Source organism: Protopterus annectens, chromosome 6.part0 (assembly GCF_019279795.1).
Source record: "Protopterus annectens isolate FY-2018-M chromosome 6.part0, PAN1.0, whole genome shotgun sequence".
Taxonomy (NCBI): Eukaryota; Metazoa; Chordata; order Ceratodontiformes; family Protopteridae; genus Protopterus; species Protopterus annectens.
The window spans coordinates 340,659,166-340,686,815 of NC_056737.1; the positions used below are offsets into that span (position 1 = coordinate 340,659,166).

The 27,650-nt window shown below is 38.7% G+C and overlaps 1 protein-coding gene across 1 annotated transcript in view; it reads right to left on the reverse strand.

Moving 5' to 3' along the window:
• LOC122804309 (galactocerebrosidase-like) overlaps positions 1-27,650 on the reverse strand; it is a 503,531-nt gene that overhangs the window by 217,618 nt on the left and 258,263 nt on the right. Inside the window, exons 8-9 of the mRNA XM_044074100.1 lie at positions 7,417-7,572; positions 6,068-6,192 (exon numbers count right to left, since the gene is read on the reverse strand). Coding sequence (XP_043930035.1) covers positions 6,068-6,192; positions 7,417-7,572 — 281 coding nt within the window. The remainder of the gene's footprint in view (positions 1-6,067; positions 6,193-7,416; positions 7,573-27,650) is intronic.

Sequence of the window (27,650 nt, forward strand, 5' to 3'; positions counted from 1 at the left end):
TTGGAAGGGTTAAAGCTATAGACTAGGTGACCCATTTTGGTCCTTGGTTTGTAGATTTTTAGTAGGCCTTGTTCCGAACTATGGAGTAATCTAGTGGGTAGGTAGTGAGAGATTAGAGATGAGATAGTTGGACAGAAAGAGGGTTTAGAAAGAATGGAATGAATAATCTGAAACTGATTACACCGAAGCAGGTTAGGTAATTCTAGCCAATTTAGTTCTTTTAGTGAGAGACAGTGATGGGACTTGTAAGAATTTTGGGCAGCAAATCTGGCAACCCTGTTATAAGTTGTTTCTAACTTGTTTAGTAGTCCAGTGTTGAGGCTGGCGAGAATTTTGGAGCTATAAAGTAAAGTGGGTAAAAGGTAGGCATTTGAAAGGGTCAGTTTTGCAGTTTTGGTAAGATATTTTTTGTTTCTACAGAGGAGACCTAGCTTGAGATGTGTTTTTTGGATACAACTATTGATGTGTAAATCAAAGGTTAGTCTATCATCAATAGTAACACCTAAGAGTTTTGTACTGGTGTCCACCTGTATTTGAGTAATATTTTGTGACAGTATGGAGAAGGAAGGCTTTATGTGGCTAAGTTTTTTAGGGAGAGAGAGTAGTAATTTGGTTTTCTTTGGATTAAGGATAAGTTGGTTTTCAGATAGCCAGTTTTCTACAGAGTTAAAAAGAGGATTGCGTGTCTGATTTTAGTCGAGTTGGTGATGCAGCAATAGTGATAAGTGTAGAATCATCTGCATACTGCATCAGTGAGGATCCAGGACAGGAAGAGTAGAGAAGGTTGGTAAAGATGTGGCCCATGGATGGAGCCTTGTGGAACACCCGTTTTAACAGAAAGAAGATGGGAGAAAGCTGAGAGCCATTTGACTGATTGGAGTCTATCAGAGAGATAGCTGTTAAACCAAGACATGGTGGATGGAGAGAAGTGTAAGTTTGCTAGTTTAAGGAGAAGTTTATGACAGACTGTATCAAAGGCTTTAGAGAGGTCAATGAAGAGATGGGAAATAAGTTTGTTACTCTCTCTAGCTAGTGATACAGAGTTTAGGAAAGACAGGAGAGCTGTTGTGGTGCTGTGCATGGGACATAAGCCATGTTGGGTAGGTGTGAGAAGATTTTCTGGCAGAAAGTAGTGTAAGACTTATTGTGTATACATTTTTCCAGAATTTTGGAGAGTGGTGAGAGTATGGCTATGGGTCTAAAATTAGTTATATCTGTGGAGTTTCCTCCTTTGTGTATTGGAAGGGTGTAAAATTGCTTCCAGATGGAAAGGACTGTGGATTCCGTAATAGAGCGGTTTATTACAATAGAAACTGGGAAAGCAAGAACATCAGCAGCAGCCTGAAGGAATGCTGAGGAAATGTTCTCTATGGATGTGGAGCAAGGTTTTAATTTAGATAGTAGAGTTTTAACATAGTTAGTGGAGATAGGTTTGAGGGAGAAGGTAGTTGTAGGGTTACTACTGATGGAAGAGTTTGAGCCATTAGGTCTATTACTGTTGGTGGGATGGCTTGTGTCTTGATTTAGTAATTTGGATATTGAGTTTATGAAGTAGTGGTTAAATATGGAGGCAGTTTTCCTCATGTGTTTTGTCAGGATGAGGGTTAGGGGAGGCTTGCGTACCTGGGTGTAGTACTTGCTTTACAGACTGCCAGAACTTTTTAGGGTTGGATTTAAAGGTAGAAGATGATTATTATAGAAGTTTCTCTTATCTTTATTTATGTGACTTTTGGCAAGATTTCTAAGTTCTTTATATTTCTGGAGGTCTGGTTGATGTTTAGTTTTAGTCCAAATTTTCCATGCTCTGTCTTTTTTTTTTTTTTTTTAGTAGTGCACGTGTGTTTATGGATAGCCATGTGGCTATGTTAGACTTTAGGCGGACTGTTCTAAGGGGTGCCACAGAATTAAAAAAACTAAGGAAAGTGGAGTTAAAAAAGTGGACAGCTTCATCCAAAGAGAGTAGTTTTAAGGAATTCCATTTCACTTTTGATAGTAAAGATTTGAGAGTTTCAGGATTAAAGTTGGTTAGTTGTCGATGTTTTACAAACCTTTGAGGTTTAGCTTGATGGGATGTGTATCTTAGTATTTTTACTGGATAGTGATCACTTAGGAAATTTGGTAGCATTTCAGGGTTATGGTATTTTGAAGGGTGAGAGACAAGAATCCTGTCAAGGAGAGATGAGGCAGTATGAGAGTTATTGAAATAAGTGGGATCAGAGATGAGTTGAGTAAAGCCATAGAGATTAAGGTGTTGTGAGGAGTTTTTAGAGGAGAGAGATAGCCAATTAATGTTGACATCCCCAAGAATGATAGTTTCATTTGGGATGTGTTGGGAGATATGAGCAAGCATATTTTCCAGTAGGGGGATATTATCACCTGGTAGAATGTAAACTGCTACAGTGGTGATAGTGGAATGGCTATTAACATTTAGGTTTGCAGATAAAATAGAGAGTAAAAGGTCTGTAGGGCTAGAATTAGAGTTCTCATTTCCCTGATGTTGATGTGTTCCCTCCTTTGAGGAGGGGACCCAAAGACCCTGAACTTTCCTGGAAGCAAAGGTTGCCCCACAACCAAAGTCTGAGGCATTTGTGAAGAGCTGCTGAACTGGTTGAGGTACCCGAAGAGGTAAGCCAGGGTTCTGACCGAGTTGCTGCATCCACCAACGTAACTCTGTTTTCAAACAGGGCAGAAGGGGAATCAAGACATCTAAGGGATGAGCATGCTGGGACCAAACTGTCTTTAAAAAACACTGGAACTTCCTCATATGTAGCTTTGCAAAGGGCAGGATGGGAACAGTGGAGGCCATGAAACCCAGCAATCTCAGAAACCTCCCTGGCCGCGATGGAAGGAAGAGGCAGAAGAGCCTCCATGAAATGTCCTGAGATAAGTTGCTTTCTCCACAGGAAGAAAAGCCATCACCAAGTCTGTGTAGAACCTGCACCTCAGAAATATAAGATCCTGACTTGGTGTGAGTCATGATTTTTTGAAATTTATTGAAAAACCCAAGGCCTGCAGAAAGGGAATAGCAAGGTTCAGATGTTGGGTTAACAAGTCTAGACGCTTGGCCAGAAACAGTAGATCATCCAAGTATGGGTAAACAAACCCTTAAATAAGCAATAGCTGGGGCTGGGCACTTTGTGAATGCCCTTGGAGCAGTAGAAAGACCAAAGGGCGAGGCAGGAAAACAAAGTGCAAAGAACCCACTGAGAAACACAAACTTCCTGAAGTGAGGATAAATAAGAATATGCAGGTATGCATCCTTGAGATCCAGAAAAGCTAAGAAGGCTTGAAGAGGGCACCAGGGGAGGGAGAGCAGGCAGAGATAGCATTCTGAAAGGCACTACCAGGAAAGTGTTTAATAGGGAAAGATCTAATATAGGCCCTCCAAGGACCATCTTTCCTTGGAACTAGAAACATCCTGGAGTAGAATCCCCTCCCCAGTTGGTCTGGAGGGACAGAATGAATGGTGCCTTGATCAGAAAGTTGAGCTAGAACAGAGGGAAACAGATGCAGTTGATTTGGGGGGAGGGGGGGTTGAGGTATTTCCTGAAAGGGAGGGAGAGTCTTCCAAGTCAAAGTATCCGCTTTGGATAACTGAAATCACCCAGGAGTCCTGAGTTATTTCCATCCAAGTAGACAGAGAGAGAGGCAAAGAGACAAAGGGGTAAGACTTGGAAGAGTGGGCAGAGCACCACAGAGAACTTTGCCTGAGTTGAAAGGGCCGTTGAGAAGGGGAAACAGAAACAGAATAACAACCTTAGCTGGTTGTCTGCTGGAAGACTTAGGTGGCCTAGTTCCAGAAGGAGCAGAAGTGGAGGAATGAGCAGGTTTCCTGACAATGGGAATCTTGGCAGGAAAGTTCCTATGAAATTTTGGAACTGGAGAAACAAGCGTTTCAAATCCTGAAACTCCTTAATTTTTCCCTGCAGTGATTTAAATAATTCTGCAGCTGCTTTGCCAAAGAGAGGGAATTATCCAGAGAAGCATCAAGCAATTTCGCCTTTATGTCATCAGGGAGTGCCTGGAGACATAACCAGGAATGCCATCCGAGACCAGAAGCAGAAGCTGCTGCTCTGGAAGAGGCCTCAACTGCATCATAACTACACTTGATTGAGTGTCGAGCTACCTAGGAGGAGGCTGATAAAAAGGAGAGAGCCAATGATTTACCCTCTGAGTCAAGCAATGGGGAAAGGGCCTAGGTAGCATGAGTGAGCAAGGCCAAAGCATACCTAGACATGTGTGTTTGGTAATTTAAAGCCCCGATAGCCAAGGTGGAAGATGTATAGACCTTCTTACCCAATCTTTCCAAAATTTTACTTATCTTATCAGAAGGAAGCAGTTTAGTAGCAGGAGATATCAGTGAAGATTTATCTGAAGTAATGAAAACCACAGCTGGGTCAGCTGAGGGCCATTTAACAAGAAACCTGCAATCCTCAGGGACCTTATAGAAGTGATCAGGTCTTTTAGGGGCAGGGCCTGGTAGTCAGGGGTCTTAGGGGCAGGGCCTGGTAGTCAGGGGTCTTAGGTGCTGCTTTAAAGACATCTAAGAAGGCTGGCAGGACTGGAGGAACTGCTGAATGAGCAGGGGCCTCCAACTGGAGTAGTTCATAATATCTCTCTTGTTCTTCTGAGATTTGAGAAGAATCCCACTTAAAGAATTCCCTCATTTTATTAATAGTTTCCCCAAAGGAAAGCTCTTCTATAGGAGAATCCCCCCCCTCCATTAGGCTCTTCCTCTGGGGAAGCATATTCCAGTGGAGAAGGGATCTGGGCGGAATATGCTAAGGAACCTTCATCTGAGGAAGACTTCTCAGAATCAGTGTCATGAATTTGGAATTCTGCAGGCTGCCCTGAAGAAGTTCCTTGAGACCCTGAAGGCAGCAATGGAGAGGAGAAGAAGGCCGGGCAGATTGTAGGAGAAGCTGGAGCCAGAAGCCTCAAAGCCATCAGAGCCTTAATTAGACCCTGCAAAAAAACTCCCAATCCAACGTAGGGGTAGAAGGAGTGGGCCATGTCTAGTTTTTTTATTCTTTTTCACATGCTTCTCCTGATGGGGAGAAATGGTGGACGTAGGCATTACCTCCGACATCTCTCTAGACAAAGAAGCTGGAACAGTCCCAGAGTCCTCTGCAATAGCTATCCACGACTCCCCCAAGTCATCCGAGCCAAACATCTGCATAGTCTCAGACGTGCTAGATCTGCACTCCTGACTGCTTCCATACCAGTACCTGCAGACCCTACCTCCGGTCACACCACCGGGTTTTCATCAACTTCAACAGGTACATCAAAGGGAGTAGGCGCAGCTATAGAGGATTCGGGCCTAGCTTTGCTAACCTTCCTCTTTACAGACAGCTCAGAAGATTCAAGGAATCTTGCATAGCGTCCCTAGCCAGACATTTGAATCTTTAATTTTCTAAATAAAAGTTAAAGGCCAACAGGCAACTGTGCAATGTTTTAGGAACAAAGTCCTGACAGATAGAGCAGGACTGGTGGTCATGATTAGGCCCTAAACAAAAACAGGCAAAGCTTGTGACTACCTTAATGTGGAATTTGCCTTCCACGTCTACACTTGCCCTTCCTGGATGACATTAACAAAAACAAAACACATTAGCAATACATTAAATCCCCTATGGGGTACTTATCTGAAGCTGGAAGACGACACCAATGGTATCCAATGGCAGACCGAATACAAGTCAACCTTTCTGAATGGTGGCAAAAAAGTTCTGAAGACTGCATGTGCAGATGTCCCTTTTATGGCTGACATTGTCTGTGCCTTCGTGTGACATCCCATTTGCAAGTAGTGGGCTCTAAGCTTTTGTATACAGGTCAGACCTTAGGTTGACGGCTAGAATACAGCCCATATGTAAAGAATACTACAACACTGAATAGGAGGACATCATTTTTGACAGAATTGTAATTCATACATACAACATCCAATCCACAGTATCCTCAGTCCGTGTATCATACACATAGCAAATGTATAGGAATGCTAAACAACTAACACTTTTTTAATTTTGTGGTGCTAAACTGTGAAAGTGATTACACATTTTTACTTCTCTTTTGCTACCTGTAATCCATATTGGAGACTGTACTTCATAATGGCCACTCCACGGTTCTTCTGCTGTCATTAATCCATCTCGTGCGAATGGCAAAGCATCATAATAACTAGCAACCAAGTTCCAGGAGATAGTACTGGGGAAAAAAAAACAGGCCAAAATGTTTCACATTATTAATATTATCTGCTATATGAGAAACTGCAGCACATTCACAAGACCATTAGCCACACAATAAAAACCAGGTGAGCCTGCTCACTTTTTATACATCTACAATGTATGTACTGTACCTGTGTACTATGTATGTATTCTACCTATGTTCCAAATTTCAGCTGTACACCACAAATCTATTAATTACCTTTATTTTTAAAATTAATATTTTTTTGTTTGTTCTCTCCACTGTAACAGTTTATGTGCCGCATACCACTGTAAAAACATGTCTCCTGTAATTTGTGTATATACTGATCATGTCTAAATAACTAAATGTGTCTGTAATTTTTCTTTGTGGAGCTTTTCTCCCCGGGCCTCTGCTGAAAAATGGCCTTTTCGGCTCAGACACCCCTGGTTAACAAATGTAAAATAAATAAAAATAAAAATGTAGGATCATCTGGGTATACATTTTGAAGACCTTTAGTCTGCAATAAAAGTACTAGACTCTATTGTTGATCTAGCAGAATATGTTGAAGAGTTTGATTCTAAACTAAATATGGAGAACTTATTGCTTCTGAGGTCACAGAAGCTCCAAAGAAAAGGAAATATTTAATTGTGTACCACAATATGAACTGGAATACATTTTGAGGGTAGGATTGTGCATACAGCTAACTGTACTGGCTGGTGGGGGGCATACTCTACTACAGAAATATACATTTATAGCAGTTTACACAGTGTTTATATATCACCTATGGAATGACTTACTTTTCACAGCTTCAGTAAAGTGCACAGGAGTAAAACAATCAACACTAATAACCCATACATTTTTGAGAACTACAGCTGTTGATGTAGTATTAAAGTCTTGATAAGCTGTTAGATGCAGTTACCTGCTAATAGTACAAACTTGGGACACACACAGATGAAGCTTTTTCAAATGTACAATACATTCTCTCAATGTCATTGCGGCATTCTGCATCCATATGCAAGAACACATGGATGACAGACCACCAAACAATTCTCCCCTAACACTGCTGATGTACTACCAGGAGGCCTCCAACTCCCTAACCTGCAATCAAGGCCAGAGCCAAACAACCACTGTACCCTGGAAGGGGTTTCATTATTATGGCTCTGTTCCCAATTTCACACCATTAAAATAATGCAAAACCATTTTAGGATACTTCAGGACAAGTGTGTGCAGTTCAAACATTCTTACGAGGTCATGTTGCCATTGACATAGTTCTGGTTCAAGATTCGAGCCCAGCATCCTCCACCTACTGCATCATTGAAGGTACTGTAATCCTCAGATGACCACAACTTCTTCCCAGTTTTCAAAGCATCATCCACAGTATAAGTTCCAGGGTAATGTGCCCTAGGGGGAGGAAAAAAAAAAAAATGAAAGCACAGCACAACTGTGTTCGTTACGGAGTACAGTGACATTAGTATCTGCTCAACCAGACACTCAAAAAACTGGTTACAGATGGCATGCAATCAAAATCACACAAAAAGTACAGTTTTTGGAAAGCAGGATAAAGTCAATCAGCAAATGACTCCTTAAACCCTAATTTACTGAAAAAGAAACCTCACTCCTGCAACTACACAGCCTGTGAAATGATCATGCAAGAAGCACAACCTTGTTTCGAAAGTAAATCTGGCAGCTGAATTTGCCTAGGGTAGTTTACAACCCTAGCATACCAATGCCCGATTATAAAACCTGAAAGATTTGATGTGGTTCTAGTAATAGAAGTGTGGAAGAACATGTGGATATCACTGCCCAACAATGATCAGCTGACCTCCTGCTATGCAATATAGTGTTTCTCAACCACTTCCAAGTGGAAAAACAAAACCACATCAGCTTGCTGTGGCTCAACTTGAGGATGAGGGGAAAACTGAACACAGCTTTCCTTCCAGTGGTTAGGGTTTCTTTGCAAGCCATCCTATAAAGGTTAAACACCTTCAAATGTCAAACATGGAAGGACAATTCTTCTATACTCATCTATGAGAGGACAGTTACAAAAACTTTACACCATATACAGTTTATAATACACTGGCATACATGAACTACCTCAAAAAACACAAATGCACAGAATATCATCCTATCGTCTATCCATACATATGAACTCTTTCAAAATGCACATAAATGCACACTACCACTATACTGCACTTATAACACGACAGTTACTTAAAACCTGTTACCCTAAATTCTAAACTGTGTTAAAATACTGACAATTAGAACAGAATATATTGTGTTGCCAAAGGAGTGATGCAATGTTTTGCATTTTACAAAATGGCTGCTGGGTACAGTGTAATGAGGTGTGCAAGACTCCTCTAATATGTTTGCGGTTAGTGGACTGGTAGAAGGGCACTGCAACATCCTATCCTTAGTACAGTATTACAGAAAAGTGCAGATCATTTCAATGTTACTGGATACAGTGATGTACTACAACACTGATCTTTCTCGGGTTTTGGGCATTTTTTATTTTTTTTTGCAAATGGGACTTTCACCAGCTGTAGAATGTATATTATACACAAATGTATTACATACATATATCATCCATAAAAGTGACATCATATAGGAGGTGCTGGGTATCAGTCACACGATGCATTCTGTAAGAGTCTTGCAGCACAAGTAACTTGTAACCCATATTAGCAAAAAATAGCTCAGAAAAGTAAATCAGACCCCCCCCCCAGCCAAAATCCAAAAATATGAGCTGTATAGCTGCAGCATAGTTGTCACGTCCTTGTCACAACTAAGCCCTCCTTTATTTTAGGATTACTAAATGTCCCCAACACACACTACATATTCAGTTTTAATAGACATCAGATATTCCAAGAAATATAGCCATAAGAGAACACGGGCATGGTCTCTTTTTAAAAACCCAAAAGGTTTTGCTTTATTACTTTTGTGACATCACACTTCAATGGCTGGTTCTCTGAGGTGCTCTGAAAAATACTGAAATTCGGTTAAATCAGTTTTAAAAAGACAAAAGGTACAAGTCCTTTCAAGCAAGGCAGTAACATGAGATTAAAATTATTACTGTGGAGTGCAAAGTATAAGGAGATGATTAATTTTTTTTTAAATTTTAATGAATATTAGAGGTATATACACAAATACATATGTATATTCATTACATGAATATTGCTGAAAAATCAGCTTGCCGAGTGCTGCATGTAGCAGTACTTGCAGTCATAAAGTTGACCAAGTATGAAAATAATTGTAGCTGCTGATCACATACATTATGGTCACGGCAGTACCAGTAGAAGCTATGGCATCTTCAACACATCAGGAAATAGCAAGTTTTTATATTTAAAACTGAACAGTAGCATTCGGAATGTTTACAATATTGTAATCTTCTGGATCCCAGCACAGCAGTGAGACTGCCTATCTGCCATGTGTTTACCATATACCCAATGTGTGCTCTGGGTGAAAGAGAAAATGTTGCAGTGTGATACTGCAGTAGCTGGAATATACAATGAGTGCGTGCGCGTGCTGGCATACAGCTTGGAGCGTTTTTTTTTTTGGTTTGTTTCGCATGCTATTAAGTTTAAAGAGTAATGTGTTACGTCCGTTACATAACAGTGCATATACTGAAGTATTCTGCTACTAGTTGTGCAGTAATTTTGATTGCTTGTGCACTTGATTTTTTTACTATACAATAAATGTAAATTGTATACATATGTGCACACACACATACACACGCATACACACACATATATATATATATATATATATATATATATATATATATATATATATATATATATATATATATTTTTTTTTTTTAATCTTTATATGCATGTGTTTCTATATCCGGTTCGATTCTCAGCTAGAGCGTCTTCTGTGTGGAGACATTCGTGAATGGGCGTACCTTCGTTGAAGGTTGTGTGTCAGGGCTGGCAACTTGGCACGTAAAAATCAACTGCCAATCATTAGTGGACTGGAGTTCCGCTGTGACGACCCCTAACCGGGAAAAGCCGAAAGACACAACATATGCATGTGTTTCTATGACTACATATACGTATACACACACACACCTCACACCTCACATTAACTAAACTGGTATGTAATCTTCAATCCCAAAGGATCATGGGTTTGTCCCTCTATTGGATTAATTTGAGCAGCATCTTCTGTGGCTGTGCAATCCAATCCAGAAGTGACAGCCCTATCCACACTTTCAGCAGCAGTAGGCAGATGTCGGTCTGATATTATGGGCATGGATCTTCCTGAGGGTTCTCTTATCTTCTGCTCCCCTTGCCATGGTGGCTTCATACACAGTGAGAGCTTCGTTCAGTTCCCATTTCCAGGCAATCGTGCTTGAGGCAAGAGAATACCAGATGTTCACACAGAGAGCACTGAAGTCACACTTACATATGCCCTTGTAACACAATTTGGGTCACTCTTTCCAGCTCTCTAAAAAGATCTTTTGGTATTCAGCCATCCATTATGCACGAGACATGACCCAATCAGCGCATAGATCTCTGTTTCAGGAGAGTGAACATGGAGGTGGTGCACATCCATTCAAGCACTGTGCTGTTGGGGATCTTGTCCTGCCATGAGATACCAAGTATGCACCTAAGACAGCACATATGGAATACATTGAGCTGCCACTCCTGTTTTTGAGTGCAGGTCCATGTTTCACTGGCCTACAGTACTGTGCTCAAAACACAGGCTGTGTAAACTTGCACCTTGGTGTACACAGTGAGCTTAGTATTAGCCTATACTCTCTTTGTAGGCCTGGAAAGCGTTGTGGTGGCTTTTCCAATGTGCTTGTTGATCGTGCTATCAAGTGATGAGTTTTCAGACATTGCAGAGCCTAGGTACACAAACTCATGGACAACCTCCAGCTCACAGTTGCTCACCCTGATTGGACCGCTCACTGCCCACATTTTGGCCATCACCTGGGATTGTGAGGCCAAATTCTATACATACATCTGCAAAGCAAGTCATGAGTGACAGAAATACTTATGAACAACTCCAACAGAAACTAACGGCAAGGGGGGAAGATACAAACATATCTATAGGCCATACAGCTTTTATTCTCACACAAAGTTAGAAGAGATGTTGATGATCAGTAAAGGTATACACCACTAAGTATTGTTGAAAGAACAGTTGTGCAAGTTGCACTAACCATAACAGCAGATCTTAGATTAAATCATTGCTGAGGTAACCTTGGCTATATGGGTTATAGCCTCCTAAGGATACAACAGCTGGCTAGTCTTATGAAGCCTGTTGACTCCCTCCATGTGTGTATCCACCTGCAGTTAGCTCATGATTCTTAGGGAGAAAACAGTATCCTGTCAAAAATCTTCAGGACTTTAGCCAGCCATTCTTCTGCTGGCAAAACTGACCTGAAAACAAAAGTTAGGAACACAACCCTTTTCTTAGGAAAAAATATACAAAAATAGAGGGATGGAGGAAGACTGCAGTTACTATAGCAGTGATTTAAATCAAACACCTGCTATTATGGTAAGTGCAGCTTGCACAACTGTGCTATGTTCATCACAACTCCTTGCCATAGCTGGACCATAGCTTACCTGACCTGGGAGTAGGAGGAAGTATAATCCAGGAAATCCTGCAGTGTGGCCCTAACAGTATGATCAGGACCCTACAGAAGAAATCAAAATTGTAGTGCTCTGTAAAAGTGTGTACAGAGGACCAACTAGCTGCCTCTAGAATGCTTCCAGAGTCTTCCCTTTTCTAATACGCCATCAAAGATGGCACAGCTTTAGAGGAATAGAAATCCAAAACAAAGGAGGTCATTATCCCACTGTATTCATCCCTCATTAGACCCATTATAGAATACAAGACTCTGTTTGGTATGTACCTTTCAAGACGTCTGCAACAACTGGAAAGGCCGCAGAAATACCTCACTAAAAGAAACACAGGCCTAAAACAGATGCCCTACGCTGACCACCGTAAAAAACTCCAGCTATACTCTGTCACATATCGTCTACTCAGAGGCAATCTTTGCTTAACATACAAGGCCATATCAAACCCAGAGCTGCTGGACATGCCACACTTAAAGAAATTTAAATCCCTCAGAGCCACACGCTCCAGGGATCTAAACCTTATCACAATAAACAAAACATGCTGGAGGGATAGGTTCCAGACCCAGAGACTCCCCAGACTCTGGAATAGACTGCCCATACATGTCAAACAGTGTGTCTCTTTGATGCTCTTCAAAAGGAACCTTGACAATTGGATGGGAGAAAAGAAATTCACCCCGGGGATCACGTCAGTCGCCCTGCTAGACAGGGGTCCAGGGAAGTAAATAGTGTGGGAAGAAATAGCCAGGGAATTGTTATGGCTAGGGTTGTATAGGCCCTAGGGCCGATAGCCTAGTACCAACCTATGAACCTATAAGTGTTCTGTTACAGTAGAAATAAAAAGAAATGGCAAGAGAACAATCTAGAAGTACCGTTTTGACATGGGTTGCCCTTTCTTTGTCCCTTTATAGGACGGAAACAGCTGTTCAGCTTTCCTAAACAACTTGGTTTTGTCAAGATAATACCAGAGTTGTCTATGCACATCCATTCTCCCCAGCTGTTTGCATCAGGAAAGACTACAGGAAAGCTGATGGCTTGATTCAATGTAAACTCCGAAACTACTTTTGGCAAGAATGATAGATTTGTTCTTACAGAAGCCCTCTCTGTATGGACTACCAAATAGGGTTCACCCACTGTAACAGCTTGCAAATCAGATACTCTTCTTGCAGACATCCTATCATAACAACATGTAAAACAGTCTTCAAAGTTACCACCTGTAAGTCAGCCTGATGAGCTAATTCAAAGGGAGACACAATTAACTTTTCCAAACAAAGTTAGGATCCCAAGAAGGTGGATGGTCTTACTTGCAAAATTCTTTGCAAAATTGCTTGACCAAAGTCGAAGAAGAAACAGAGGGATCCATGAGCAAACGTACTGAAATGGCCAGCAGATGAGCCTTGGAGGCATAACACAGACTAGAGGACAGAAGCTCACATTAATATTGAGAGACCAGTGGTAAAGAAACCTGAAAGGGACCTGGTTCTTAGTGTGGCACCAAATAACAAATCTATTCCATTTACTAACATAAGATTAGCATGTTAAATGTTAAGTAGCATGTTTGTCTCATTCAAAACCTGCTGCATGTCCTCAGATAGCAGGTGCCTAAAAGGAATCAAAACTGAATCATCCAGGAAGTCAGTTGCAACCACCTGCAAAAGCTTGGGTACCACAGGAGGTGAACAGACTCTACAGCAAGGATCACAGCTAACATCACTAAAATTTGTATGTTTTGGCCTGTCTTATTTGTTCTAAAGACACTGTGCTTTTACCCCACATATACCACTCACTGTGGAAAATCTGATGCATCTATTGCGACAGACTGACTGGAGTATGAGGCAGAGACACAAAAGTATAGCTGGATTCCAGTTTTTAGAAACCAATCATGGACAAACCTGGCCAGAGAAATCATAAAAATCACAGAAGCAATGAACCCCAATATCCTGAGAAAGCCTCTTGAAGAACGAAACTGAGAGGAGAAACTCGGAAAAATTTTCAGATACAGGCAACTTTCTCCTGAAAGAAGAACATCGTTTGCATGGAAAAGTTCAAAAGACATCCATGAAGCAAAATTCTGTGAGAAGGAATCAAAAAAGGATTTTTGAATGTTGATCTGAAAACCTAGGCCCATAAGGAGATTTCTTACCCGTGCAAAGGATTCTTGACAACTGGAAAAAAGATTCTGCTAAGATAAGCAAGCCGTCTAAACAAGGAAAAATGCAGATGCTCTACAACCTACAATTGTCCATCACAAGAGCTAGGCACTTTTTAAAAACTCATAAAGCAATAAACACAAAGAAATACAGAGAACTAATAATTTAACCCACTCAGAGGAAATCTTAAACTTTCTGAAGTCTGTGGGAATGAGAATGTTATAAGTATCTGGATCAGCTAGTCTGCTACTACATTTTGCTCTGATGGAATGTAAGCTTGGAAAGTTAAACAGTGCTCCACTGCAACGTCCCAAGCTACCAAATTTAGTGTTTGCCAGAAAATTCAAATAAGGAATGAGAGGTAACAGACACTGTATTGTCAACATTTTTGAACTTTGGAGCCTTTACAAGCAGGTTGAGAAAGGACAGGTTAGGCATTGGTTTCTGTGAGGATCTTTCTTTATTCAGTACTTTTCTGGTGCCAAATTTCTTTGCCATACCACTCTAGGGGCATTGGCTGTATGACCCCTAAGGCAAGCATTTCATTGGTGACTGGAAAAAACGAAGTCTGATTTGAAGGATGAGGGGGAATACCTTGAAAAGAAGGCTGGTTTTCCCACTGCCACATGTAGTCCTCCTGAACAACTTGAGACCCATCTCTTGCCAAACCATCCTGCCACTTTTCTTAAAACTCTGCTTGCCAGAGGTTTGTGGGGTTTGCTTGTTTTAAATTAAAAAAAAAACACAATAGAAACCAAGGATTTTAAAGCTTTAGAAAAGGAGGACTGAAATTTTAATAACTTCCAAATGAGATTCTCTTTCATTAAAATGTTGGGGAGTACCTGTGTAGCAGAAGGTCAAAACAAAACCTCCATATCCAAAAGAGAATTTAAGATTTTAATTTTAACATCTTCAGAAAACCTCTGATTACAAACTTGTGCAAAATGTCTCATCATAGTAGTAGCTACCATGGAAACAGTGTCAGCACAATCATTTATACACACTCTTTAAACAGTAGAAACAGCTGAGTTCTGGTAAGAATTGCTTTCCGAAGTGGGTAAAATTATCAAAATAAGCCACCATGTATTTCAACGAGTCTGTTAATTCAGGATTCTGAAGGCTATGGTAGTAGATTATCTTTTCAAATCTCTCAAAAGCTATCCAAATCTTTATTTGCAGAAGGACTACTATTAACAATATGTTTATTAGCATCTGGACTAAAACAGATTGCTGCAGGATCACATCTGCGATAAGAAAAATACTTGTAAGAATAAGGAACTTTTACAAAGTCTGTCTGCCTTTTCAGGAACTGCAGGCTGACTGTCCAGCCTATTGCATGCTAAACCAAAAACATCTTCAGAGGCTAGCAAAAGAGGAGGACAGGTGTGGTTAGTGGAATATCAGACTGAACCATATCTTATTTTCCTTAAAAATGATGGAATTTCAGCTTGCTTCCTTTGAAATGTAATGCACATTCTAGAAACAGTTTCAGAAAAAGAAAATTATTGCAAAGGAAATGTTGAAGAAATGCTTTCCTCAGATGCAGAGTCTGGGATAAGAGCAGAAAAAACAGAAGATGCCCTGTCCCTATTCCTTATCATCATCTAGCAGAAAAGCCTAAAAATTTGAAAGGAGACCTATTTTTCTCCTCAAACAGAAGATGCCCTGTCCCTATCCCTTATCATCATCTAGCAGAGAAACCTAATAATTTGAGAGAGGACCTATTTTTCTCCACAACTATTTAGGTAATTTTCTAAAGGTTTTAAATCCTGTACAATTCTTTGACAAAATAAATTGTTCCTGATCAACAGGAAAAAGTGTTAAAAGATAAATGTTTAACATTTCTTCTTTCTAGGGGCATCCCCTAGGAGGAGTCAGAGTCGTGGCTGATACCTAATCCCAGAACAGGTCTCTTCCCCCAAATACACAGGGATCCAACTCCCCACTGAAAATCTCATGACCAAAGTGGCTCTCTTGTGCCCATTAAGGACACCTTAACAGCCACAGAGGATGCATCTAACATGCACTCCATGTTGGCTAAAGTGGCTACACCAGAGTGTTCTGGAGAAAAATGGTCTGAGGAACAACCATTACCAACAACAGAGTCTCCCACTACTGGCTGAGGCACTGATTGAGCCCTGCTGTGAGTGCACAGGCTTGATGGCAGTTTTATTCTTCAGTACAGGGGGAGAAGGAATTGGGGTACAGGTAAATTGCTCCATGTCTCTGTCGAGAATGAAGCCTGGTCCCCAGCAAGCAGTGCTGGAAGGAGTCTGTCTACAGGTAAGTTGTCTCAAAAAGTATATAGAAGTACATAAAAACACGTATGCTCTCTCTGTTCCTAATACAGAATACAAATTAATTCAAAATTAGTACACTTTTACCACAAAATTAAAGCCCTAATTAATAGCTGACAGTCTTTGCTAAAAATAGCCTGCCAGACAAGAAAATCCTGTAAAAACAGTAACAATCCAAATGTTAGTATTCTTAACAAGATCCAGGACTAATTTCTTAAAAAAAGTAAAATATATAGAAAGAACTCCCCAAGGGATCTTATCTGCCCAGTAATGGAAGACAGGGGCAGACAGTCAATCCTCTGAAGCCCAGGAGAAGAGCTCTTACAGAAGCCAAGAGTTGCCCAGGCTTTTGTTTTCTCCCTAAGGTCACTGAGCTAACAGCAGCTTGGGTGAATGTGTGGAGGGAGCCAAAGGCTTTGGAAGACTGACCAGCTGTTACAACCTTGGCAGGTTATAACCCATATATTTAAGGCTACTAAAGCAGTGAGTTATGATGAATATAAAGTGTTTCCATAAAATCTTACTACCCAATGGGTACATGTCAAATATTGAACTGGCCAACTGAAATAATACTGAAACTCATCTGTGCAAATCTGACAGTATCGGGGCAAATGCCACAACCATAAAGGACAATTTGAATTGTAACAGGTTTAACTCTTAACCAGACACAAAGTGGTTTTCTATTGCTCACACACTGCACTTTAAATGTTTGGGAAAATCAAGTAGTAGTGGAGGGCGAGAACGAAGACGTACTTAAACTCTGAACCTTACAAGAGAAATATATACACAACCTTCCTAAACCAGAAACTTCAATGATTACTACTTAATCTAAGGTTTTTCTTCTACTAAGTGATAAATGAGGTTTTACAACTTGAATCCTAGAGTCTTTAGAAAACTACAAAAACACTGTACCCTATTAATGTCAACTGCCTCGTGTAGGTCAGGATTCTGTAACGAAGTGGGAGGAAGGCTACCACACATCACTGGTCATGATTTTAAATTTCTCCACATCATATTTGTCTAAGCTGTATCAGGATCTGAAATGTAAGCACAGGCAAAGCAGTAGTAGAGAGATACAGGCAAGACACACAAACAAAAAATATTTTACATCTAGTTATAAGTAGTAGAGAGATGCAGGCAAGAGAGAAACAAAAAATATTTTACATCTAGTTATAAATAGTAGAGAGATGCAGGCAGCAAGAGACAAACAAAAAATATTTTACAGCAACAAAGAAAATGCCCATTTTGAGATTTTACATCTAGTTATAATAAACATATGTATTTCATAGCTGAATTCTCTGCAAAAATCAGGACTCAAAATCCACTTTACTTCAAAAGACTGAAATGTGGAAAGAGCAGCGAGTTGATTTAATCTTGAATTCAGTTTTGGCTTTTTTTTTGCATACATAAATACTTTTATGGAAAAGGAGTCTAAAAATGTCCACCCCAAATCCCAATCTTGACAGCAGGTATATACCTCAATACATTTCCATTTCACTAATATTCATTTCTACGACAACTTAAACACTACAGACCAAATACTTTTTTTGTAAAAAGATTAAAAATTATTACATTGTGCATAACAAAGTACTTTGCTGCTTTAGCCTGTCCACAGTATACAAAACTTTACAAGTACAGAAAGTCTCAAACACAGCCCCTAAATGCAAAATTACAGCAAGGTGTCTCCTAGCTTTATAAGTTCCAGACGTTACTATTAAAAGCTGGTTACAAACACAGCTTGGGTCAGAAAAGGAATTGGTTCTGCACTTCTGGTCAGAACTGGACTTAAGTCTATGAAATTAGTTTCTGCTTTATTTCTGAGCTCACTGTGACTGTGTGCCACTGTTCTGTGGTTCAGTGGATACAATTTTCCCCTGGTAAGGTAAGAAATTACAAGAGGCATAGGATCTTGAACAGGTATTACTGCTCTGGGGTGCTTTTTACACAAACTGACTTAAGGACCATTTCAAACAAGGCTGCTGCATTGTAATCGCAGGCAAAACAGCAGTAGGCAAGTAGAGGCAAGACGCACACAGAAAGAAAGAATTTGGGTACCTTTGTCTTGACAACAAAAATGTTTTCAAAATTAGGTTGAATCCTGATTCAAGACTTTTGGTTTTAAAGTACACAGACTTGGAGAACTATTTTACACATGATGAATGTAGACAATTTTGTGCTAAATGTGATGAGAATCATTATCGGTTTATTAACACAATTCCATGTAGCGCCTACTGACACCAAGCACACATTCTCTTTGCAAAGGGTAGGACTTGGTGAGGGTTATAAGACAAAACGGTTACAAGTGAAGTGATTAGAAATACTATGTAAAGAATCTGAATATCAGAATGGGCTTTACAAACTGGGGAACGGTCATCAGACAGCAAACATGGTTAGCCATAATCCAGAAATTATCATTACACTCCCAAACCATGTTTCTAGTTGCCTCTCCTTCCTCATCACGCCACCACTATTTGCTATGTATCAGAGGAAAACTTCTAGTGCTTGGGGTGTAAAAATAAAATTTATTTATATTTGTTTACCAGGGTACTGCACTGATCAATACTGACCAATTTCAGGCTCAGCCTGAGTAAAATATAAAACATTCACAAACAAAAAGTACAGAAAATTAAGCAATAACAGTAGTTCAGATGAATCACAGAAAAAACTGTGCATTTACATTCAAGCAACCAAGCAGAGTGCAATGCACAATCAAGTATAGTGCAATGTACAACGTATACATTAGTTTCTAAAGTGGGTCAATCTACACTGAATCATGAGAGATAAGAGACCTGGAAGAGAGATAGGTTAGGTGATGTGTGAAAATATGAACGTTTGGCTTAGATGAAGTGCTGTTTGAACTGCATTCTGATTTGGGAATAAGTGCTGGTTGCTGCTGCCACAATGATGGAATTTTCCAAAGAATTATTGGACCAAAGAAGTCTGTCCTGGGGGGGTTAAACACCTTTATTAATTATCACTTAAGATGTTGACATTTTCCTTAATGTCGATGGGGAGATCTTGCCAAAGAGCAGGTGTCTTAGCGTGTGCAGTGTTGTAGAGTTCACGGATGCCAAGTTTTCCAAACTAAGATCAGAAACCTTCTGGAACTTGTTGCATACTTGGGGAGACAAACCTTCCACTACTTGTGAATTGCTTTCTAGTCTCTCTTCCCATTCTTTTCCAACCTTCTCTGACTAGTAGTGATCATGCAAATATTTTCCAATATCTACTAATTATCTAGATTCAATTAAAAACTCTACCAGAGCAGATCTTTCACTTAAGATCCCCTTATCCCTTGCTCTTTGCCTATAATCTCATATCAGTCCCTGGTATGGAAGGCAGTTCTCCAGCCTGCAATCCAAATGTAGTCTTACCTTGTCCCACTCTATTACCTTTCTTGCTCTAGTTATTTGCTCTGAATACCTTGGTTCCTTTGTCAGTTTTTCCCCCAGTATATTCCAGTCCCCTCGTGCCTATTTTCTGTTTCACTTCTTGCTGTGATCCCTATTCTCCTTCATGTTGGCTTAGTTTTTGGTACACTTTTTGATACTTTATGAATATAATATCCTAGGGCGGCCACGGTGGCACAGCGGTTAGCATTGCCGCCTCACAGCAAGAGGTTCTCTGGTTCAATCCTCGGCTGGGGTACCTTCTGTGCGGAGTCTGCATGTCCTCCCTGTGGTCGTGTGACTTTCCTCCAGGTGCTCTGGTTTCCTTCCCACATCCCAAAGACATGCTGTAGGTGGATTGAACGCTCTAAATTGGCCCTAGGTGTGAGTGTGTGCATGTGTGTGCCTGCCATGGAAGGTTGGGCGCCGGGCTGGCAACTCGACACTGTAAAACTCCACTGCCAATCATGAGCGGACAGGTGATCTGCTGTGGCGACCCCTAACTGAGAAAAGCCGAAAGAAGAAGAAGAAGATGAATATAATATCCTGTATGATTAAGTGTCCTTAAGGATCTGTATTCAAATACAACTCTATTTCCTGAATTCCCCCCCCTGCATAATCACTCCTTCCATTTTAAATTATAAACTTCTGTTTGTGTTATATACAAATGAGCCTTAACAGTGTAGGTCTAAAACATCCATTCAAATCAGGTAATCCTAAACCACTATTTTCTATTGGAAGGACCATCTTATCCCACTTAACTCTTGCCCTCTTTACCCTCCTAGATAAACTCCTTCACCTCTTCATTATTGTCCACATTATTGTGCAAAGTTTCTCCTTCAGTTGATAAAAATATGCCTGACCTGTACATAAAACTAAATGGACTAAAAACATTTTCATTGCCTATCTTACTATCCATAAATAAGAGCTTCCAGTTTCTCCGTTTTTGTAGTATATTTTTAGTCTCTTCCCACATATCATTAGCTACCATAATAGAAGCCTTTTTAACCTATACTCCTAAATACTTCATCTTATGTCCCATAAACAAGGATATTGAACAATTTAGTGGGTAAGTAATCTACAGCTGTAGATTTGTTTTAGCTTCATTAATTTTATATCCCATGAAGATTTGAAATGGTCTCTGTTTCACAACACTGAGATGTCTTTTCTGAATTTACCACGTACAAAATAATACCTGCAAATAAAGCCAACTTTTCTTGATTATTATACCAATTATATCCTTGAATTTCTGAGTCCCTTATTTTCTGTACCAATAGATCTAAATATAAAGCAAATAAAGGGGAGAGAGGAGAGCACTGCTAGGCTCATCTGCTCAAACAACTTTTCAGAGAAGAGCCCTCCCACTTTAATTCTTGCCACCGATCCTTCATATATTATAATTAACGTTATTATTTGTACTAGGGAATGCAAATGCTTCCATCCCCCTACTCATAACATCAAAGCTTACTCTGTTGAATGCTGTCACTGCATCAAGGCACATCAACAGTGGTATTTCTTTACATTCTGCTTCCCTGTGGATCATAATTGTTCTATTAATATTGTCAAATGTTTGCCTTCTCCACTATAAAACCACAATTATCCATATCTACTAGTTTTGGAACACCTTTGACATTCTTTCAGTTAGTGTAGACAAACACTTCATAATCATGGTTTAAAATCAACATGGGTCTACGTGAAGCAGAGCCTGATGAGTCTTTACCCTCTTTAGGCAATACTGACACCATAGGTTTCTTCCAAGGTATTGGTGCTTTCCCTTCCTTATAAAATACTGTTAAACAAAATATTCCAGATCTTTATCACCCTTTTCCCTCCCAACCTCCAAACAGGAACACCATCTGTTCCTGGAGACTTCCCGGAGGATTAATTATACATAACCATTTTTATCTCATCTCCTACCATAACTGCTAGTTGTTGAGCCTCGTTTATCTCAAACCTTGGCATAAGCAATTCTTTAATAAATAATTCTATTTGTTGCTCTCTCTTGACCTCCACATTTCTCTGCTTACATTTTTATAAAATTTCCTCAACATCTGAAATACCTTTTCAGAATCTCTGGTTATTTTTCTTATAACAGGCTCCCTATGTCTGGTGACAATCCTTTCTACTTTGTTTCTTAAGACATTGTACTTACAGGTTTGGTGCTAAGAATTATCATAAAAAAATAGTTGCTTAACAGCAATCTTTCTAAACTCATGAATGTTATTCCCTTATTCTCTCTTTAGCACTGAATTTCTGTCTCTTCTTGTTCTGAGGGAGTTCCCTTATAATGCAACACTTTAACTTTTATCATCCCCCTCTGAGTAATTCCTATTACTTCATAACCATATCTCTATCTTATTTCTACCGTTTTTAAACTCCATTTTCATTTTATCCCACTGACTTGCTAGAATTTCTGAAGATATTTCTATCCTCTTTAATACCTCTTGAATAATTTGCACTACCTATTCCTTAAATTCCTCTTAACAGGCCAGAGTCTTATTCTTACTTCATTACCCTGCATTTTTATCTCTGTTTTTATCGGTGCTTATTCTGAAATAATAACTGTCTGCATGTCAAAGCTTTCAATGACATACACATTTTTTGTGTGAAATATAATTTCTATCTAGATTAGTATAAACAAGTACAAAGCACCTCGGAATCAGAAGGTAGATAAGGAACAGTTTAAATACAATATAGAATTAACGCCAAAAAATAAAACGAACGTTTTCGCCCTCAACTTCAACAGATAAATTCATGCATTTAAAATCACCAACAACAAAAATCTTAGAGTTATGAAACCTGACAAGGGTGGGGGGGGGGGGGGGTTGTATTGATGGACTACATTACTTATGAAGGTAAAATGCTTGAAATTTTAAGTGACTCAACCAAGTACACTAGGACGTCCATTAATGAAATTAATGTAGCATATAAAAAAAATATGTTTCATTGAATGATTTATTAATGGAAGGGCTGACTGATTTAGAAAGACACTTACAATTTTTTGCACATAGAGAAACCCAAGGTACCCTCTATCTTTGGCATCCCAAAGGTACACAAGGATGTCAATGATCCACCTTTAAGACCCATAGTTTCTGCAGAAGGTTCAGTGACTGCACATTTGGCAAAATATATTAACAAAAAGGTGAAGAAACTAGTGATGAATAACACTAATATACTGCAAGACTCTTGGGACTTTCTGAGAAGGTTAAATAACACCTTATGTACAGACAAAACAATATTTGGTACCTTGGATGTCATAGATTTATTTACAAGTATACCACATGATACAGGCTTAGAGTGGTTTGAGGAAATGTTGGTTGGTTTCAATGAAATCACAAATAATGAATTTAGAACAATCTTAGTGTTAATGGAAATAGTGTTGAAGAATAATTTTATTTTTTTTGAAGGAGAATATTTCAAGCAGACCAGAGGGGTTGCTATGGGTGCACATTGTGCACCTACATATGCAAACGTTATAATGGCCTACTGGGAAAATAAATACATATTAACTTCAGTTTTTAATAGCAAGTGGATTTTTTATGGCAGATTTCTAGATGATTTGTGTTTTTTATGGCAAGGAAATGAAGATGATTTTAAGATGTTTGTTGATTATGTTAATGGAACAACCAATTTTTTAGAATTTACATACAATTTTAATTATGAACAATTAAATTATTTGGATGTTAACATAGTTAAGACCAATGAAGGTTTCATGTCTAAAATATATCGAAAGGAGACGTTTTCGAACTCATATTTACACTACACTAGTTCACATCCACCCCACCAAAAGAGGGGAGTACTAAAAGGTCAATTAGTACGTTTGAGCAGAACGACTTCACATGAAAACACGTTTTTTAGTGAGTGTGAAGTGTTGAAAGAGATGTTTTCAAATAGGGGTTATCCTGAAGAGTTGTTTGACCAAATATGTAAGGAAGTTTCTGGTGAAAGGGGAGGTAGATTTGCGCCTATTTTAGGTAAACCAGAAACAGCCAATACACAAATAAGGTATAACATATTATAATGAAAATACAAATGACAATTATAATTCAGGAATTATTACTACATATGATGGTCAGTCAGGGGTAGTTAGAAGAATTTTGGATAAAGAGTGGAAATATTTTGCAAAATTGTCAGATTTAAATCACATTTTTGATAATGAACTAAAGTATATATATAGGAGAGGTAACAATATTAAAGGTATACTGGAGAGGGGTGCAAACAGACACAGCTTAGAAATAGGTACTAAAAAGAAAAAAGGTTTATTTAAGTGTGGAAGCTGTAGTTATTGTTCACACCTTGCAATAGGAGAATCAGTATACTTGAAAGCAAGGAAAAGGAAGTTGACTTTAAATACCTTTGCGAATTGTAATACTATTTAGTTCTATCTAAAAAATGTGATGCATTTCATATTAGTAAGAGTGAAAGGAAGCTCAAGCAAAGAATATATGAGCACATTTATGATGCTAGGACTAGAAGTGAAAACAATGCATTCTATAGGCATAGTATTGTTTGTAAGCAAGCAGAATTTCAGTTCTTTATCTTGGAAACAGTGGCTGTACACCCTAGGGGTGGTATGTGGGAAACGCTTGTAGAATATAGAGAGTTGTACTGGCAAATAATTCTAGAAGCCATTGAAGTTCCAGGTCTCAATGATATATCTCATATTCCTGTTTTAAAATTGAGATCAGCAAAGTTATAAATATGTCCACTAATTTGTGTATTTTTTAATGGTCTGTCAGAGTGCAAAGACTTTTAGGTTTAGTTTTAAAATGTATTTTTTAGCTTGTAATAATGTAGATATCCAGTAGAGGGAACAATTAGTTGTTTTAAGTGTTCTTTTAAATAATTTATATTCTAAATAACATACGTTGCACACAAAATATATCCACACATTTGTTTTATAAGTGTTTTTATATTGATTTTACATCTGATGTATTAAATATTAAAGGATTCATATATATGATTCATATATAGCCCTTTTGCAAGAAAGTGAAGTGTATACTAACAAGCTTTTTTTATTTAATTGCAAAGCTAAAGCTATTTAATTGCAAAGCTAAAGCCATTGGAAGACTTAATTATGTGATTTATAAAAGGTGATTTTAAATGCATGAATTTATCTGATGAAGTTGAGGACGAAAACGTTTGTTTTATTTTTTGGCGTTAATTCTATATTGTATTAAAACTGTTACTTATCTACCTTCTGGGTCAGAGGTGCTTTGTACTTGTTTATAGTGACTTTATCTGCACCTTACGTGGTTTTGTTTATTTCTATCTAGATTAGGCCAGTTATTGTACCTTGGGGGATATGAACATTCTGTTCAAGTTACTACTACTGAATTCACATTTCCATACCAAATACTTTCATAAATTGCTCCAGAAATCTACCCTCTTTTGTTATATTTCCTTTCCAAGTCCTCCGATACATTTTCACTATTGCAAATGAAATTTCAGTCACCACCTGTAAGTAATATTCCCCGATGAAAGCAGATTTCTTCTCCCAATATTTAAGCTCTTTAATAGCAGTTGTTTTGGTGGAAAACAAATATATGCCAGTATAACCCTGCCTTGCCAACAGTCCTTAATACCACAAATCTAGCATTGTTATTTTTTTTACTTCTCTTCTGTCACTATTGGAGCCCCTCCACTAATTAGTACAATTAATCTCCTTTTCATGTGTTCCCAATGTTCTGCTGAATATCCATCATGAAATTTTTTTTGTTAAACTCCCATGCTCATTCCTTTTAAATTTGTCTCTTGCAGCATTTGCTATTTGCACTCTGCATTTCTTAATATAAATTACTTTCTTTTTTGTCTATACTTGTAAGCCCTAAGTAAAATTGTACACTGTTATATTAAATGCATTAAAGTATTAAGGCTGCTAGGGAGTCTGCTATCTCATATTCACTTCCCTTAGGTTCAAACTATTTTTCACTGAATTGGTTGCCATTGTACCTTTAAATGGTGCATTTCCTTCAGCATAAACTCCAACTGAACATTTGCTAATGAAAAATACAAGCTAGTATTGTTGCAATGTAAGACGCTTAGCATTGTTCATGGCTTTCATTGTGATTTAATTTTTCAAGCCTACTTACTTAAAACAATGTTTTTATAGCTAAAACCAAGAGCATTAACCTAAACATTTATCCTTGCAAAATGAGAACATAACAATTTTAAATATAATATAACCAGTGCACTTCTGCACCCCACCCCACCACAGCAACCAAGTTCACAGCACAGTCACAGTAAATTTGCTTTCTTTAAGCCTTTCTACTCTTATAATATAAAGCCTATATTTTTACAACTAAAAAGTACTTGCATGTGTTAGATATTAAACAGTCACTGAAGAAAAATAAAAAAACACTTGTCCCACATTTAAAATACCCTGACTACATACTACACAAAAATGCTTTATAATACATCACTTACAGTTTATATCACAAAATGTTTAACTTTACTTTGTAGTGTCCTTCTAAACATTAAATGACAAAAGGACAAAAGTGGGGTATCTGTTTTTCAGTCCCCCAATAGATTAACGAAGTCGACAAATGTCCAGTCTTGCTCATCAACGTTTTTGCAAAGCCGTATTTCACAAATGTGATTAAAGCTTTATAGTCTTCCATTTAGTCAGTTATATCTGGTCTTCCTCCTGCTCATCTCCATCTCCCAACATCAGACACTGGTTTAAGTCCAAGGTACTCCAAGTTCTTCTAGTCAACTCCTGTGCTTTTTTTTCTGTCTTTTTTAATACTTTCCTTTGGAACACTGGAAAATATTTCACTGTTAAGAGTCTCTCTGAGCTTTATTGTCAGAAAAATGAGAAGCATTGTCTCTCTCAGCTTTGTCAGAAAAAATGAGAAGCAGAGTCCTCTTCTGTTTGCTAGCTCACTTATGTTGGATAAAATTCCCTCCTTAGCCTGTTCTTCATCCAAAAATGTTTTTGATCTGCCAAGAAAAAATATTCAGAGGACATTAGCTTGAATGTCTTGACATTCCCTGACCACTGGGATCAATTTGCTTCTCTCCTGCCTGGTGCATAGCGGAGAGTCACTTTTCACAAACATGCTGCTGTCTCAGATTTAATACTTTTCCCTTCTGCCACAGTTTTGTCAGGATCAACTCTTTCTGCCGGTGTGATTGCACAGGTCGTGCCTGCTTTTTCATGGTCAGGCTTAGAGCATACACTAATGCCTTTGCAATTAACAAATCCTGCTGTGAAATACCACTCCAGTTGCTTATTTGTGCTTTCATAAAAAAACGAATGCACTCTTTCATTCCAGTTTCTCAGTTACAGCAGAGAATCTCATTTTTTGAAACCGCTCTTCTTGACAAGTATACTCAACCAGCCTTTTCTTCATTTCAACCTCTGATTTTTGCAGTTCATCTGAATAGCTACCTAGAGTTCTTATTCGTTTTTTTGTCATTTGAGTTGATATACCACTTCAATGTTTTACTTAATTTAATCACCTTGAGTACATTTGATTTATCTTTTCCTCAATGACTGAAAGCCATCTCTTGTACCAAAGCTGATATTTTAACTGCTTTTTGCTGAACAGCTACAGGATTTTTCTCTGATGGTGTTTTCGATTCAAAGTCAAAGTAACTTTATTGTCATTCAACTGTAACTGTTTTTGATCTGCCACAGTTACAGCTGAATGAAATTCTGTTCCTCTAAGCTCATGCACAAAAAATAAACATACACAGCATAAAACATATAGCAAGAAACAGCAAAACATTTAAACATCAGAAGACCAGCAGCTTAAAAAGAAATGCAATACATGGGTTACTCTCATCATTTCGCTGACAACTCCATGCAATACCATCAACATTTTAAATACATCCTTGTCCATCTCATCACCACAGACCTTCCAACGACTGCCCTAGTAACATCCACACCAAAGTCTTTCCTTCTGACTCCGTTTCCATCAACAACTTTCACAACCACCTCTACCTGCAGGCCCGAATGGCCACACTATCACCAGAACCAAAATACCTTCATTTCGGCACTACCGACATTGACAGTCCACCATCCAGACCTTTAGCACCATTTTCCTTCCTCAACCGCCACAT